Source organism: Mesoplodon bidens, assembly GCF_964165515.1.
Source record: "Mesoplodon bidens genome assembly, chromosome: 14".
In the NCBI taxonomy this organism is placed as follows: Eukaryota; Metazoa; Chordata; class Mammalia; order Artiodactyla; family Ziphiidae; genus Mesoplodon; species Mesoplodon bidens.
Genome location: NC_138170.1, coordinates 68,515,220 through 68,532,529, shown reverse-complemented (window position 1 = coordinate 68,532,529; position 17,310 = coordinate 68,515,220). Strand labels below are relative to the sequence as shown.

At 43.2% G+C, this 17,310-nt stretch overlaps 2 protein-coding genes across 2 annotated transcripts in view; both read left to right on the top strand.

Moving 5' to 3' along the window:
- DRC1 (dynein regulatory complex subunit 1) overlaps nucleotides 1-17,310 on the top strand; it is a 53,762-nt gene that overhangs the window by 31,213 nt on the left and 5,239 nt on the right. The window contains exons 9-13 of the mRNA XM_081254064.1: nucleotides 1,039-1,173; nucleotides 1,513-1,745; nucleotides 4,734-4,846; nucleotides 6,277-6,366; nucleotides 6,908-6,994. Coding sequence (XP_081110190.1) covers nucleotides 1,039-1,173; nucleotides 1,513-1,745; nucleotides 4,734-4,846; nucleotides 6,277-6,366; nucleotides 6,908-6,994 — 658 coding nt within the window. The remainder of the gene's footprint in view (nucleotides 1-1,038; nucleotides 1,174-1,512; nucleotides 1,746-4,733; nucleotides 4,847-6,276; nucleotides 6,367-6,907; nucleotides 6,995-17,310) is intronic.
- LOC308627712 (small COPII coat GTPase SAR1B-like) lies at nucleotides 7,802-8,603 on the top strand. The gene has a single exon (XM_081254063.1). It carries the CDS (start codon nucleotides 7,864-7,866, stop codon nucleotides 8,458-8,460), a length of 597 nt encoding a protein of 198 aa, XP_081110189.1. The 5' UTR covers nucleotides 7,802-7,863; the 3' UTR covers nucleotides 8,461-8,603.

Below are 17,310 nucleotides of genomic sequence, written 5' to 3'. Positions count from 1 at the left end.
TAGTAGTCGCGGTGCACTGGCTTACTTGTCCCACAGCTTGTGGGATCTTCCCAGACCAAGATCGAACCCGTGTCCCCTGAACTGGCAGGCAGATTCTTAACCACTGCGCCACCAGGGAAGTCCTTAGAATTTTTAAACTGAAACTTTGTCAGTCCTCAAACCTTCCTGTTCCTGTGTAAGTGAGACACTGACATAAGATGTCTGTTCAGGAGCACAAAGTCTGAAGTCTGGTCTTAGGTCTAAAAGCCATGCCTGTGTATTTCATCTGACAAGTTTCTATATACAGAGCTATTAGCAGTGAGCCGGGCATCGGTGGCCTGACTATGTTCATGGTGCTCTGGGCAGGTCATAGCTGTCTCTCCTGGCGCTGGAACCTTTGACCACTCCCCCTCTCCTGCAAGCCAGGTTCCCCTGGCACCCTGTGTGAAACTCTTCTGTAGCACTATTCACACAGTTCTGTAATTAACGTTTGTCTTTGTCTCTGGCTGGACTGATAGTGCTTTGTACTCAGACATATCCTTGTATTCATCTTGGTATTCAAACATATCCTTGGCACAAAGGAGACCTTTCATGTTTGATGAATGAATGAGTTATTGGGCTCGTTAACAGTTTCAGCTCTTTCGGGATGGGGGGACTCAAATATCATAGGCTTGAGATGCAGTTTTACTTTTTTCCTTTCTGTTTTCCTTGTTTCAGAAGTTGAGGTAGGTTATTTAAATCTGTGAGTCAGCACTAGGTGTGGACCCTGACAAGTGCTGTGCTGAGGAAGATTCAGTCACATTGTTGAATAAGAGGCTACCTCTTGGTGGGTTTGGGCTTATGGATTGTTTTAAATGCATTTAGTTCTGGATGATCCCATTACCTCCTGTTGCTTGCGTTTCCTTGATCACAGCTGGAGCTGTGTTTGGGGAAATATCTGGGAGGGTTTCCCGAACCTTCCACAAGTCTGAGCCTAGATTTAGATAGTAGATAAGAGGACCATACATTGCAGCTTCTCTTCAGCTGCAGACTAACTTTTTTTTTTCCTCTTCAACCCAGCCTTCATGATGTACTTAACAATCTGAGATCAAAATATAACAAGCAGGTAAAGCAGTTTCAGGAGGAGAACCAGTCCCTAACCTCAGACTACAAATGCCTTGTGATGCAATTCAAGGAGGTGCAGAAAGCCATGAGGTATTTCAGGGACGTGGGTCCCAAGGCACGTGCCCTAGAATAGAGGTTGCAGGGGTAGAGCTGGTAGTGGCGGTGATTTCATCAGACTTTGATATCACCTGCTTCTTGGGAGCTGGACCAGGGCACCAGAGAATCCTTTGTGCTGTCTTTCCTGTCCCTTTACTTGCATGTCACCTGCCTTGTTCTCACAGGTGAGAATCAGGAGCTCAGGGATTGGGCCAGGCTCAGGGTTTCCCACAGCTCTGCCTCGGTTCTCGCCCTGCCGCTAATTGGGGGTGGGGACGGGGGCTGGCCTGGCACTGGAATCAGCTGTCCACGGTCAATAACTCTCCTTCACAGGCATTTCGCTCTCATTGATGACAAGCAGTTTCGGGAGATTTGGCTGATGAATGAAGAGGAGGCAAAAGATCTGATAAGCAGAGCCTTTGATGTAGACAGGATCATCCATACCCATCACCTGGGGCTCCCCTGGACAGCACCTGACTTCTGGTTCCTGAGGAATGTGGGACCAATTTCTCAGCAGCAGCTGAAGTCGGCCACACAAATCTTAGAGGAAGTACTGATGGAAGCAGGTGACCGGAAGAGAGTCATAGCGTCTTCGAGCTGGAGTGGAGGGGCCCTCTGAGAACATCGGGTCAACCCACTCCTTTTACAGCTAAGGGAACTGAAAGCAGTGCCCTTATCTGGGGGTTAAGGTTTCATAGCTTGAGAGGTCCAGAGAGCATGACTGGTTGATATGACTATTAAGTTTCCTCTAATTTATAGCTTTACCTTCTCCCCTGTATTATAAACCGGTAGTTAGATCTAGAAGCTTGGTCAGATTCAAGTTCACTTTATTTTTCCTATATACACTGTTGCCTACCTCCACTGGGATAAACTGATGCCAAGTTGTCTCCCTTTGTGATGTGAGCAACCATTGATAACCATTGTCTAAGATCCATTAACTGCATTAGGGATTGCAAAATGGTGCTCTAAGTTCTATCATTCTGCCTTCATTTATTAGCTGGAACCCTTCTGAAAGGAGAATCTTCTCCCCATCAGCTATTTGCTACCCTGAGGTACAGTTTGTACAGGAAAAGCAGGATAGTGCTTAGCCTTTTTTCTGTTTACTAGTCTTCAGAATAAATAGACTGGGGCTCTAGTATCTTCTAAAGGTGACCAATGAGGTTTTATTTAAATTTTTCCTTATGAACACGTGGGTTTAAACAAATATGATGTTTCTTTTCACTACAGTTATCATCCTTACTAAATGCTCAACTTATTCCATCTTTGGCCAGCGGGAATCTTTTCATGTCAGCTTCTGGGTCCTTTCGACACAACCCCAGCAGTCTTTGTTTCTTGGGTTTTGTTTACAACTTTATTGGAGTATAATTGCTTCACAATGGTGTGCTAGTTTCTGCTTTATAACAAAGTGAATCAGTTATACATATACATCCCCCGGCAGCCTTTGATAGCTTCATGGCTTTCCACAATGACCAGATGTTCCAGGCTCACATTACGCTTTTCCTGCTTCAAGTCTGGAATCAGCCATTCCTCCAAGGAGACTTTGTCCTTTTAAATAGGGAATGGCATTTTGAAACCATAGTCTGGGTGCTGGAGGGCTCACTGTTTTGATTGGTCATTGTTTCCAGGCCTTCTCTGTGGGTGAGCTGAGGGTATAGGATTATGCTTTAAAGATAAACATAAAATAAATCATGTATTTATGATACATGATTTATTTTATCTTTAAAACATAATCCTAATACTTCCTAATCATCAGGATGCCAGGATGTTTTACTTAACCTTATCAAAGTGTATCTCCTTTCTCCTAACTTGAAAATCTTGGTACTCAGTGCCTTCAAAATAATTACTCATATACTTTTTTACAGTACCACAAAATAGTCTCAGAATAAAAGAGCAACCCTACCACTAACAAATGATTACTAAAAAGAGTTTAAACTTTCTTTGCAGTTCTTTTTGTTCTTAGGATACAACCTACTAGGGATGTACAGACAGATTACTGTCTTTTAAAATCACTTGGAATGGTTTCTATGCGGTTATGTCACTAACTGTATACATGCTTAGGTCTTTTTGTTTCATTTTAGTTTTGATTGTTAGTGATTGCTCTTTTACAATTGAATTTTGTTTTATAATTATGTAAAATATTTACGTTTCCAAAGTCAAATGTACAAAAAAGTTATACTCAATAAAGTATAGCTTTTATCCTCTTTTGTCCCTCTCCTATAGGTAACTATTTAATAATTTATGGTTTATCCTTCTGTTACTTTTTTTTTTTTTTTTTTTCTTTTGCGGTACACGGGCCTCTCACTGTTGTGGCCTCTCCCGTTGCGGAGCACAGGCTCCGGACGCGCAGGCTCAGTGGCCATGGCTCACGGGCCCAGCCGCTCCGCGGCATGGGGGATCTTCCCGGACTGGGGCACGAACCCGTGCCCCCTGCCTCGGCAGGCGGACTCTCAACCACTGCGCCACCAGGGAAGCCCCTTCTGCTACTTTTTAAAATTCTAAACAAATGTGTATATCTTTATATAAACCAATTTTTAGGTAAATGAGAACATATGCTTTTCTCCACCTTGCTTTCTTCACGTACAATATATTCTGGAGATGAGTCTATACTAGGAAGAAGAAATACTCTTCATTCCTTTTTTATCTGGTGCTCTATTGAGTGACTGGGCTATAATTATTCAAATAGTCCTCTGTTGATGGTTATTTGGGATATTTCCAGTTTTCTTTGCGTTTTTGCTATTATAATATTGCTGTAATACATAGCTTTGTGCATTTGTGTTTTCATGTTTTTGCCTGTGAATAGTTGGGATATTTCCCTAGAAGTAGGATCACTGGATCAAAGGGTAAATGCCTCTGTAATTTTTCTGGGTATTGCTCCATAGGGGTGGTACCATTTTGCATTCCACCAGCAATTTGCTCTTGTACTTTTCAAAATCTTTTCATATATATTATCTTATTTTACCTTTTGAGCAAGTAGTAAAACCTGGGAAGTACAATGATTTTTATCACTATTTTCAGATGAGGGATGTATAGCATAAAACACTTAAAGTTTTAAAATTTTAATTAAGAAAAATTTTGCTCTTTCTATCAGCTGCCAGTTCTTGCTGATATTATTCTTCTGCGAGGCAGCTACTTTTCCTACATTTTCATGGGCTGCTTCTAATCTTCTGCAGGTTTAGAAACCATATGGTGGATGTGTTAGATTTATCTCTCAAATAATAAATAGGTTCACAGTCTCCCTACCACTTCCTGGTCAAGGCTGGATTTTGAGTATGATGTTTCCAGGTAGATGAAGCTGGGGAGAGTGAGGCTTTATAGGCTGGCCAAGAGCGGCAGAATTCTCTGGATAGTCTCTTATTTCGACTCCCAACCTCCCTTTTTGTTTTCCCCACATGATAGGCTTTCTTCAGCTAAAGAAACTTGCTAGTGCCTTAAAGAGGCCTTTTAAGGCATACATTTTCTCAAGGAAAGCCGTTTGACTGTTCCTCAAAGTGAAGCAGGCCAAGAAGTCACCTTCTCTTTCTTTCTCTCTCTCTTCTCTCTATGCCCCTCTGCAGAAGAGGAGGGGGCAGAAGAGGCTGCCTCAGAACCAGAGTCGTACCTGGATCTGCCAAAGCAAGTGTCAGCGAAAACCACCAGGAAGATCCTGATGCTCCTGTGTGACGAGTCGGTGAGGCTGGGCTCCTGGCGGGTGGCTTTGCCGACTTTCTGCCCTCCTTTTTTTTTTTTTTTGCGGCACGCGGGCCTCCCACCGCTGCGGCCTCTCCCGTTGCAGAGCACAGGCCCCGGACGCGCAGGCTCAACGGCCACGGCTCACGGGCTCAGCCGCTCTGCGGCATGCGGGATCCTCCCGGACCAGGGCACGAACCCGTGTCCTCCGCATCGGCAGGCGGACCCCCAACCTCTGCGCCACCAGCGAAGCCCCTTTCTGCCCTTCTTGAGGGCTGCTTTTGATGACACTGGACGGGCCAGAGGTGATCTGGAGGCAGGAGTGGGCCGGCCCTCAGGATGGTGCTGGGGGCGGCCCCTGGGCTTCGTGGGGTCGCAGAGAGGCTGTCGTGCTCCAGAGCTGACCTGGCTGGTCAACAGGCCCTACCTTAGTGGTCAGCAAGCCTGGCCCAGGCCAGCCAACGGGCTCCTGCTAATTAAAAAAAAAAGCTAAACAATTGCTCACCTGCGAGAGAAAGGGCACCGGTCTCGCCTGCGTGCATCCACCTGACGAGTAGCATGGCCACAGCCAACGCGGTGGCCTTTCTCTGGGAGCTGAGTCTGCAATTACTCTGGGGGTGTTAGGCCTTGGATATCTTCACTGTATATTAGCAAAACTAATTGGTGTAAAGGCCTCGTTGGAGCTGGTTCAGCTAGAAGTCTTATTGTACCCAAACAGAATTGGTGTTTATGCAGATTTTCATTTCTGAGATGGGAAGGAGGTATACCAAAGACTGGCAGCCTCCAGTCCACTTGGGACTGTCCTTGGGCACGGGGTGGGGGGGCTCCTGCTACCGAGGGCAGCTCCAGCTGAAGGAGGCGGCAGGCGGGTGCTCCCCTCTGTCCGCAGGCTTGCTGCCTGTGGCCACCCCTCCAAGGAGCCCTCCGCCAGGCGTTGTCCCCACTCCGAGCGGGCACCCAGTCTTCTCCCCCCTCCCCCCCGCACTTGACGTGCACTGTGTTCCGCCCTGGTGTCTCCATCTCCCCCCAGCCCTCCTCTCCTGCAGCTCACTGCCTACTGCTGTGGCCGGTAGATGTCTGGGGACTAGCATTTGAGTGAAGTGACATGGGCGGGTGGGAATGGGACTGGATCACGTCTGGATGGCGGTGGGGAGCTCAGGCGTTCACCCCATGGCTTGTGGGCGAGGTGCGTCTGCACCCTTCGGAGGTGCGGGGAGCTCAGTCCATCGTGAGGATTGGCTTTGTCTCTGGGAAGGGCTCTTAGGCAACCCGGGAAGGCCTCCCTCCAAGGGCCCTGCTGCCCAGTGTGTCAGCCCTGGGCTTCTGCTCTGTGGAGTTGTCCCTGGCTAGTTACCCAGAGGGGGGATGCGGGGCCTGGGACTCGTCCTGAACTCTGTCTCTGACTGGAGATGTCATCTCCCTTCTCCTCAGGGTTTCCTCATAGAGAGCAAGCTGCTGAGCCTTCTCCTGCCCCTGGATAAGAACGAGCATTACCTGCTGAAGTTGGACGCCATCTTCTCAGTGAGTCCCCCCAGGGCTGAGTGGGTGAGGGTCCTGGGGAAAAGACAGCCCCCTGGGTTTTCCAGCATGGCCTCAGCCCAGGAGTAGACGCGGGGCTCCCGGGACTTCCCCGGCTCCCTGTCACATCCTTCCCTTCACCTGTTTTCCATGTGCGAATTGGCCTCAGAGTCGCATCGATGTCTCCCATCCCACCCCTTCCTCTGTCAGTCCCTCTCTCATGGCCCAGCTCTCAGCCGTAGGTTCTCCCCTCTGCCCCTAAACTGAGATGTGGCTTCAGCCCCGTTAGCATTCTTGTGCCCACCAGGCCTATATGGAGCCGTTCCTGACCTGAGCGTCGTTCCTCTGTTCTGATGTGCGTGTCCAGATTCACTGAGCTTTCTGGGCTTGAATGGCCTGTACTCTGGGCCATGGCAGGCGCTGGGGCTGCTGAGGGGAGGGAGCCCCCTCCTCCCGGGAGCTGAGGGCCTGTTGACTCCCGGAGCCATGTGGGGAGGGGGCGCTTCTGGATGTGTGGTATTTGAGCATTCTATTTTTCCCTCAGGCCCTTGGAATTGAAAATGAGGATGACTTGTATAAACTGGTAAATTTCTTCCTCAAATACCAAGATCATCATTCACCTCCCAGCCAGGTAAGGTGACATGTAATAAAAAAGAGAGCATTTAAAATTCTCCTGGAAGCCCCCAGAGAGCATTGCTGCCTTTGAATAATACTTCTGGAGAAATAGTGTGGGTTTTGTGTCAAGGATAGCTAACTCAGCATTTCCCTCGTTATTATTACTTTTTGTCTTTGTAAAGGGAAGGCTGGCTGGCGATGAGATGCTGTTCTTATACTGAGGCCCAAGGAGTCTTTTCCAGGGCCTTCCCTCAAAGCCAGGCCTCAGCCACATGAGACCTGGGCTCACCAAGTTCTGAATATTTTGATCCGTAGCACTTTCCTGCAAAGCAGGGCCCATTTTTAATACCTATCTTGATTGTAGTTGACTATTTTGAGGAAGTCATCATGTTAAAAATATTATAAAATTTTAATATAAAAATTAAAACTTGAATTAAAAAATGTTTTTAGTATTGTTAGCCCCAGGGTGAGTATCCTGTTGTGCTTCCAGAAAGAGTTGGCTGAGTGGACAAAACACAGAAGCTAAAAAAAAAAAAAGGACATATTTGATTGCATTAAAAAAATTCTGTAGAGCAAAAATCACTATAAGCGAAGTTAGGACACAGATGACAGGAGGGGGGAAATATTTTTAATTCATATCACAGTTAAGGGCTGATTTCCTTACTATATAAAGAACTCTCATAAACCAATAAGAAAAAGACCCACAAGTCAATGGAACAGACAAGGGATATGAACAAACACCTCCTAGAAGAGGCAATAAGGTAACTTTTAGGGACTAGGGCCGCGGCAGCCATTGCTCTTTGCAGTTCGGTGTCGGAGTGAGTAGGGCCGACGCCAAGCAAAGAATTGTGTTCTCTCCAATTGCAGACCCTATAAGATTTGGCTATGTCCTTCATATTTGACTGGCTTTACAGTGGTTTCAGCAGTGTGCTACAGTTTTTAGGATTATATAAGAAAACTGGGAAATTGGTATTTCTTGGATTGGATAATGTGGGAAAAACAACATTGCTACACATGCTAAAAGATGACAGACTTGGACAACATGTCCCAATGTTACATCCCATTTCAGAAAAACTAACCATTGCTGGCATGACCTTTACAACTTTTGATCTGGGTGGACATGTTCAAGCTCGAAGAGTGTGGAAAAACTACCTTCCTGCTATCAATGGCATTGTATTTCTGGTAGATTGTGTAGACCATGAAAGGCTGTTAGAATCAAAAGAAGAACTTGGTTCACTAATGACAGATGAAACTGTTGCTAATGTGCCTATACTGATTCTTGGGAATAAGATTGACAGACCTGAAGCCATCAGTGAAGAGAGGTTGCGAGAGATGTTTGGTTTATATGGTCAGACAACAGGAAAGGGCAGTGTGTCTCTGAAAGAACTGAATGCCCAGCACTTAGAAGTTTTCATGTGTAGTGTGCTCAAAAGACAAGGCTATGGAGAAGGCTTCCGCTGGATGTGGCAGTACATTGATTAACACCAGCCCGCATCGGTTCAAGGTCTCACCATTCAGGCCTACTCAGAGATTTGATCACTCAACATGCATAGCTTGAATTCGATAGACTTTTGTTGGTTAGAAAACAGATGTTTTTTAGATTATTAATATTTTATCAACCTAATTTGAGTTAGAATTGAAAACTGATTCTAGTAAGCTTGAATATCACAATGTTAGCTTTCTAATTCCATAAAAATAATTAGTTTCTACAGTTTATAATCTGACATTACCCCCAGCACCATTTTTAAAGAGCAACTTTCCAGACTACATTTGAAGCACTTTTTAACAATATGAAACTACAAATGTAAACCATGTTTAAAAGTTCATCATGTTAAATTTTTTATGTACTTTTTTGGAACTAGTTTTTAAATTTTAAATTATGTGTCCATCTATCTTAAGTGAACAGTTAATAATTAGCTTATTGATGATTGCATGATGCCTTACAGTTTTCATTATTTTTTCTTATGCAAACGTCATGCAATAAAGCAAACCCTAATATTTGGCATCCTTGTTGGGCAAATGTTTCATTTTAATGTGCCTTATCTGGCTAGTATACTCTGAAATTTTGCATGTTTAATATTATCTATATGAGGGGGTTACTGGGAAAGGAGATTGCTTCAGAATATTTAGAATAATGCCTAAATTCCTAGAGGCTTTTGCATTTTCCAGGAGACAAGTTGTGTTTGGTTGCACCTTATACCACCTTTATCTCTGAATCATGTGTATTTTTATCTGTAACACTACCATTACCAGTGCTGATGGGGTCCATGTCCTAGTCCCTGTGGGATCGGCCTTCTGCAGAAAAAACACAGCTTCTGGTACAACCCAAGGTTAATTTTTGGTTTGATAGGCCCATTCTAGTTGTCTGATTCTAAAGTGCTCTGTCTTACTGGCGCCCGGTTTGGTGTTCTGTGCCTCTTCACCAAAAGTAGTGACAGGCAGCAGCCTCCCCACATTTAGAGATACTCCCCAGTCTCTTTATACTTAATGGTACTCTCCAGGGCAAACGACAAGTAGGGTCTTGTGCGCAGTTTCATCGTGGAGACCTGCATCTGAGGAAAAAGAGCCTCTTCTGCTGCATTTGTCACTGAGATGTTTGGGGATTTTGCTCCTATCCTACAGCTCTTTTGCATTTTGGGCATATTTTATTTCTTGGTGGAAAGAAAATGAATCCATATATTTAATTTTATTTTATTTTTAGTTATTCTCAGTTAGCTCTCACTTTATAGCACAAAAGGCTTTTGTTTTTAGATACAGTGCTTGCCACGTGATAGTGTCTGCAAGCCTCATTGATAGACTTTCTAATAAGATTTTAGTTAGCTTTTTTAAAGCATTTTAATTTCTTAAGAAATTGAGTTCTTTTTTTCCATATGTCGGAGATTCCCATAATTAGCTGAAAGACAAGTGCCAAATATTTATTTTTAAAGACTGTCAAGCTTAAGATTTCCTCTCTTTGTCATAAACCAAGGTTTTATAGTATATTTAACCAATTCCATTGAGAATAGATTGCTCCAATTCCATCAAGAGTGACTTTAATATCAGAATTAGTGTTTTCTCTAGCTATTGTCCAAATCAGAGTTACTGTAGTTCCTTCTGTCATCAATAATGTAATATATGAAGCAAATAAGGATTGAAGGACATGCCTGGAAGGAATTACCAGTTAGCTAAACCCACAAGGTCATTTCACCATGACCTTTGGTCTTAGGAATTCACCTATTCTGTTTCACTTTCAGCTTCCTTCTAAACGAAAATAAAAAAGCTTTCTCCGTGCCTAGAAACATCAGTAGCACCATGGGAAAAGTAGCAAATGATATTTCAGCCTCTTGGTTTATTCTGCCAGATATGTTTAAAGTACTCACTTTTAATGTCTTGACTAAACAGAATTAAGCCTTATTAAAAGTAACTGCTTCTTGTAGTTGGTATCTTTTCAATATTTACAGGGACATGCCTTTCTTCCAGTATCTCCTTTTCCCCACCCCAAACAGATTTTAGGACAGAAATGGGAAAGGTTTTTGAGTTATTTCATGCAGAATTATTATCTGTGGAAAAGCCGCACTGGAGTGGATGAATTCTTCTTCAGCGTGTGTTTTAAACGAAGCGGGGGAATTAGATTTAATTTTAGTTTTAAATATTTGGGGGAAAAGGGAGGTGACAGTTCTACAGTTTTTGACACACAAGTTGTCCTTGAAATCGTTTTCATTATCAAGTATAAAGATTCACATCAGAATGGCCAACTTCACATGGGTTTCTGGATTCCCTGCTGCTGTTCCTAACCTGGACTCATAATCAGTTGCCATACTGAGGCAAGAGCACCCAGGGTGAATATAGTCACATCACTTTAAAAGTGATCAAAGTGTTTTCCGTGGTGAGGCCTTCAGTATTTGAGTGAACGCAGAGTATGTTGAAGTGGTAAGTCGGTGATAAGTTTTTCATCACTAACCTTGTTTACACTTTTGTACACCACTGCTTGCACTAGTATCTTAGTGTGAATTTTAACAATTGTTTTACAGTGTATACAGATTGTTACGCATTAATTTATACCAAGATGTTTCTGTTTACTTTTATGTATTTTACGAAGAACAGCTATAATAGTTGGTTAAATGTTCTTGAATTGTGTTTGTGTGTTATTTTGATTATGTTCTATTGTCTTTTCACCCCCTATGAATTTGAGTGTCAGGAATAGAAAAATAAAATGATTACCTGGTCTTTGAAAAAAAAAAACTTTTAAACATGAAAATATAATCAGGCTTTCTTGTATTAAGAGAAATACAAATTAAAAGTGCTCAAATTCCATTTTCATCTGTCAGCTTAGCAAAAATCTGCAGGTTTGATAACACATAGTGATGGCTGAGATTTGGGCAACAGTCGTGCTCATAATTTGCTGGTGTGAGTGTAAATTGTTGCAGCCTCTGTGGAGGACAGCGTGGCAGGATTGATTATAAAACCATAGAGTAGGAGTTCCGGGTAAGATGGCGGAAGACTAAGACGCCGAGATCACCTTCCTCCCCACGGATACACCAGAAATACAGCTACACGTGGAACAACTCCTAGAGAACACCTACTGAATGCTGGCAGAAGACCCCAGACCTCCCAAAAGGCAAGAAACTCCCCACATACCTGGGTAGGGCAAAGCGGAGAGATCCCCGCACAGAGGATCGGTGCCGAGCGGCACTCACCAGCCCGAGAAGCTTGTCTGCTCGCCCGCCGGGGCGGGCGGCGCTGGAAGCTGAGGCTCGGGCTTCGGTCAGAGCGCAGGGAGAGGACTGGGGCTGGCGGCGAGAACTCAGCCTGAAGGGGGCTAATGTGCCACAGCTAGCCGGCAGGGAGTCCGGGAAAACTCTGGAGCTGCCGAAGAGGCAAGAGACTTTTTCTTCCCTCTTGGTTTCCTGGTGCGCGAGGAGAGGGGATTAAGAGCACTGCTTAAAGGGGCTCCACAGACGGGCGCGAGTCGCGGCTGAAAGCGCGGAGCCCAGAGACAGGCGTGGGACGCTGGGGCTGCTGCTGCTGCCGCCAAGAAGCCTGTGTGCGAGCGCAGGTCACTGTCCACACCGCCCTTCCGGGAGCCTGTGCAGCCCGCCACTGCCGGGGTCCCGGGATCCAGGAGCGGCTTCCCTGGGAGAACGCACGGCGCGCCTCGGGCTGGTGCAACGTCACGCCGACCTCTGCCGCTGCAGGCTCGCCCCGCACTCCGTGCCCCTCCCTCCCGCCCGGCCTGAGTGAGCCAGAGTCCCCGAAGAGGCTGCTCCTTTAACCCTGTCCTGTCTGAGCGAAGAACAGACGCCCTCCGGCGACCTACACGCAGAGGTGGGGCCAAATCCAAAGCTGAGACCCAGGAGCTGTGAGAACAAAGAAGAGAAGGGGAAACCTCTCCCAGCAGCCTCAGAAGCAGCGGATTAAAGCTCCACAATCAACTTGATGTACCCTGCATCTGTGGAATACATGAATAGACAACAAATCATCCCAAATTGAGGAGCCAGGAGTCAGTGCTGTGCCTCTGAGGTGGGAGAGCCAACTTCAGGACACTGGTCCACAAGAGACCTCCCAGCTCCACATAATATCAAACGGCGAAAATCTCCCAGAGGTCTCCATCTCAACACCAGTACCCAGCTTCACTCAACGACCAGCAAGCTACAGTGCTGGACACCCTATGCCAAACAACTAGCAAGACAGGAACACAATGCCACCCATTAGCAGAGAGGTGGTCTAAAATCATAAAAAGTCCGCAGACACCCCAAAACACACCACCAGACGTGGACCTGCCCACCAGAAAGACAAGATCCAGCCTCATCCACCAGAACACAGGCACTAGTCGCTTCCACCAGGAAGCCTACACAACCCACTAAACCAACCTTAGCCACTGGGGACAGACACCAAAAACAACGGGAACTACGAACCTGCAGCCTGCAAAAAGGAGACCCCAAACACAGTAACATAAGCAAAATGAGAAGATAGAAAAACACACAGCAGGAGAAGGAGCAAGATAAAAACCCACCAGACCTAACAAATGAAGAGGTAATAGGCAGTCTACCTGAAAAAGAATTCAGAGTAATGATGGTAAAGATGATCCAAGATTCTATTTCCAAGATCCAAAATCTTGGAAATAGAATAGACAAAATGCAAGAAACAGTTAACAAGGACCTAGAAGAACTAAAGATGAATCAAGCATCGATTAAAAACACAATAAGTGAAATAAAAAATACTCTAGATGGGATCAATAGCAGAATAACTGAGGCAGAAGAACGGATAAGTGAGGTGGAAGATAAAATAGTGGAAATAACTGCTGCAGAGCAAAATAAAGAAAAAAGAATGAAAAGAACAGAGGACAGTCTCAGAGACCTCTGGGACAACATTAAATGCACCAACATTCGAATTATAGGGGTTCCAGAAGAAGAAGAGAAAAAGAAAGGGACTGAGAAAATATTTGAAGAGATTATAGTTGAAAACTTCCCTAATATGGGAAAGGAAATAGTTCATCAAGTCCAGGAGGCACAGAGAGTCCCATACAGAATAAATCCAAGGAGAAATATGCCCAGACACATATTAATCAAACTATCAAAAATTAAACACAAAGAAATCATATTAAAAGCAGCAAGGCAAAAACAACAAATAACACACAAGGGAATCCCCATCAGGATAACAGCTGATCTCTCAGCAGAAACTCTACAAGCCAGAAGGGAGTGGCAGGACATAATTAAAGTGATGAAGGAGAAAAACCTGCAACCAAGATTACTCTACCCAGCAAGGATCTCATTCAGATTTGATGGAGAAATTAAAACGTTTACAGACAAGCAAAAGCTGAGAGAGTTCAGCACCACCAAACCAGCTTTACAACAAATGCTAAAGGAACTTCTCTAGGCAAGAAACACAACAGAAGGAAAAGACCTACAGTAACGAACCCAAAACAATTAAGAAAATGGCAATAGGAACATACATATCGATAATTACCTTAAATGTAAATGGACTAAATGCTCCCACCAAAAGACACAGATTGGCTGAATGGATACAAAAACAAGACCCATATATATGCTGTCTACAAGAGACCCACTTCAGACCTAGAGACACATACAGACTGAAAGTAAGGGGATGGAAAAAGATATTCCATGCAAATGGAAACCAAAAGAAAGCTGGAGTAGCAATTCTCATATCAGACAAAATAGACTTTAAAATAAAGACTACTAGAAGAGACAAAGAAGGACACTACATAATGATCAAGGGATCCATCCAAGAAGAAGATATAACAATTGTAAATATTTATGCACCAAACATAGGAGCACCTCAATACATAAGGCAAATACTAACAGCCATAAAAGGAGAAATCGACAGTAACACACTCATAGTAGGGGACTTTAACACCCCACTTTCACCAATGGACAGATCATCCAAAATGAAAATAAATAAGGAAACACAAGCTTTAAATGATACATTAAACAAGATGGACTTAATTGATATTTATAGGACATTCCATCCAAAAACAACAGAATACACATTTTTCTCAAGTGCTCATGGAACATTCTCCAGAATAGATCATATCTTGGGTCACAAATCAAGCCTTGGTAAATTTAAGAAAATTGAAATTGTATCAAGTATCTTTTCCGACCACAATGCTATGCGACTAGATATCAATTATAGGAAAAGAGCTGTAAAAAATACAAACACATGGAGGCTAAACAATACACTACTTAATAACGAAGTGATCACGGAAGAAATCAAAGAGGAAATTAAAAAATACCTAGAAACAAATGACAATGGAGACACGACGACCCAAAACCTATGGGATGCAGCAAAAGCAGTTCTAAGAGGGAAGTTTATAGCAATACAATCCCACCTTAAGAAACAGTAAACATCTCGAAAAAACAACCTGACCTTGCACCTAAAGCAATTAGAGAAAGAAGAACAAAAACATCCCAAAGTTAGCAGAAGGAAAGAAATCATAAAAATCAGATCAGAAATAAATGAAAAAGAAATGAAGGAAACGATAGCAAAGATCAATAAAACTAAAAGCTGGTTCTTTGAGAAGATAAACAAAATTGATAAACCATTAGCCAGACTCATCAAGAAAAAAAGGGAGAAGACTCAAATCAATAGAATTAGAAATGAAAAAGGAGAAGTAACAACTGACACTGCAGAAATACAAAAGATCATGAGAGATTAAGCAACTCTATGCCAATAAAATGGACAACCTGGAAGAAATGGACAAATTCTTAGAAATGCACAACCTGCCAAGACTGAATCAGGAAGAAATAGAAAATATGAACAGACCAATCACAAGCACTGAAATTGAAACTGTGATAAAAAATCTTCCAACAAACAAAAGCCCAGGACCAGATGGCTTCACAGGCGAATTCTATCAAGCATTTAGAGAAGAGCTAACACCTATCCTTCTCAAACTCTTCCAAAGTATAGCAGAGGGAGGAACACTCCCAAACTCATTCTACGAGGCTACCATCACCTTGATACCAAAACCAGACAAGGATGTCACAAAGAAAGAAAACTACAGGCCAATATCACTGATGAACATAGATGCAAAAATCCTCAACAAAATACTAGCAAACAGAATCCAACAGCACATTAAAAGCATCATACACCATGATCAAGTGGGGTTTATTCCAGGAATGCAAGGATTCTTCAATATACGCAAATCAATCAACGTGATACACCACATTAACAAATTGAAGGAGAAAAACCATATGATCATCTCAATAGATGCAGAGAAAGCTTTCGACAAAATTCAACACCCATTTATGATAAAAACCCTGCAGAAAGTAGGCATAGAGGGAACTTTCCTCAACATAATAAAGGCCATATATGACAAACCCACAGCCAGCATCATCCTCAATGGTGAGAAACTGAAACCATTTCCACTAAGATCAGGAACAAGACAAGGTTGCCCACTCTCACCACTCTTATTCAACATAGTTTTGGAAGTTTTAGCCACAGCAATCAGAGAAGAAAAGGAAATAAAAGGAATCCAAATCGGAAAAGAAGAAGTAAAGCTGTCACTGTTTGCAGATGACATGATACTATACATAGAGAATCCTAAAGATGCTAGCAGAAAACTACTAGAGCTAATCAATGAATTTGGTAAAGTTGCAGGATACAAAATTAATGCACAGAAATCTCTGGCATTCCTATATACTAATGATGAAAAATCTGAAGGTGAAATCAAGGAAACACTCCCATTTCCCATTGCAACAAAAAGAATAAAATATCTAGGAAAAAACCTACCTAAGGAGACAAAAGACCTGTATGCAGAAAATTATAAGACACTGATGAAAGAAATTAAAGATGGTACAAATAGATGGAGAGATGTACCATGTTCTTGGATTGGAAGAATCAACATTGTGAAAATGACTCTACTACCCAAAGCAATCTACAGATTCAATGCAAACTACCACTGGCATTTTTCACAGAACTAGAACAAAAAATTTCACAATTTGTATGGAAACACAAAAGACCCCGAATAGCCAAAGCAATCTTGAGAACGAAAAATGGAGCTGGAGGAATCAGGCTCCCTGACTTCAGACTATACTACAAAGCTACAGTAATCAAGACAGTATGGTACTGGCACAAAAACAGAAAGATAGATCAATGGAACAGGATAGAAAGCCCAGAGATAAACCCACGGACATATGGTCACCTTATCTTTGATAAAGGAGGCAGGAATGTACAGTGGAGAAAGGACAGTCTCTTCAAGAAGTGGTGCTGGGAAAACTGGACAGGGACATGTAAAAGTATGAGATAAGATCACTCCCTAACACCATACACAAAAATAAGCTCAAAACGGATTAAAGACCTAAATGTAAGGCCAGACACTATCAAACTCTTAGAGGAAAACATAGGCAGAACACTGTATGACATAAATCACAGCAAGATCCTTTTTGACCCACCTCCTAGAGAAATGGAAATAAAGACAAAAATAAACACATGGGACCTAATGAAACTTAAAAGCTTTTGCACAGCAAAGGAAACCATAAACAAGACCAAAAGACAACCCTCAGAATGGGAGAAAATATTTCCAAATGAAGCAACTGACAAAGGATTAATCTCCAAAATTTATAAGCAGCTCATGCAGCTCAATAACAAAAAAACAAACAACACAATCCAAAAATGGGCAGAAGACCTAAATAGACATTTCTCCACAGAAGATATACAGACTGCCAACAAACACATGAAAGGATGCTCAACATCTTTACTCATTAGAGAAATGCAAATCAAAACTACAATGAGATATCATCTCACACCAGTCAGAATGGCCATCATCAAAAAATCTAGAAACAATAAATGCTGGAGAGGGTGTGGAGAAAAGGGAACACTCTTGCACTGCTGGTGGGA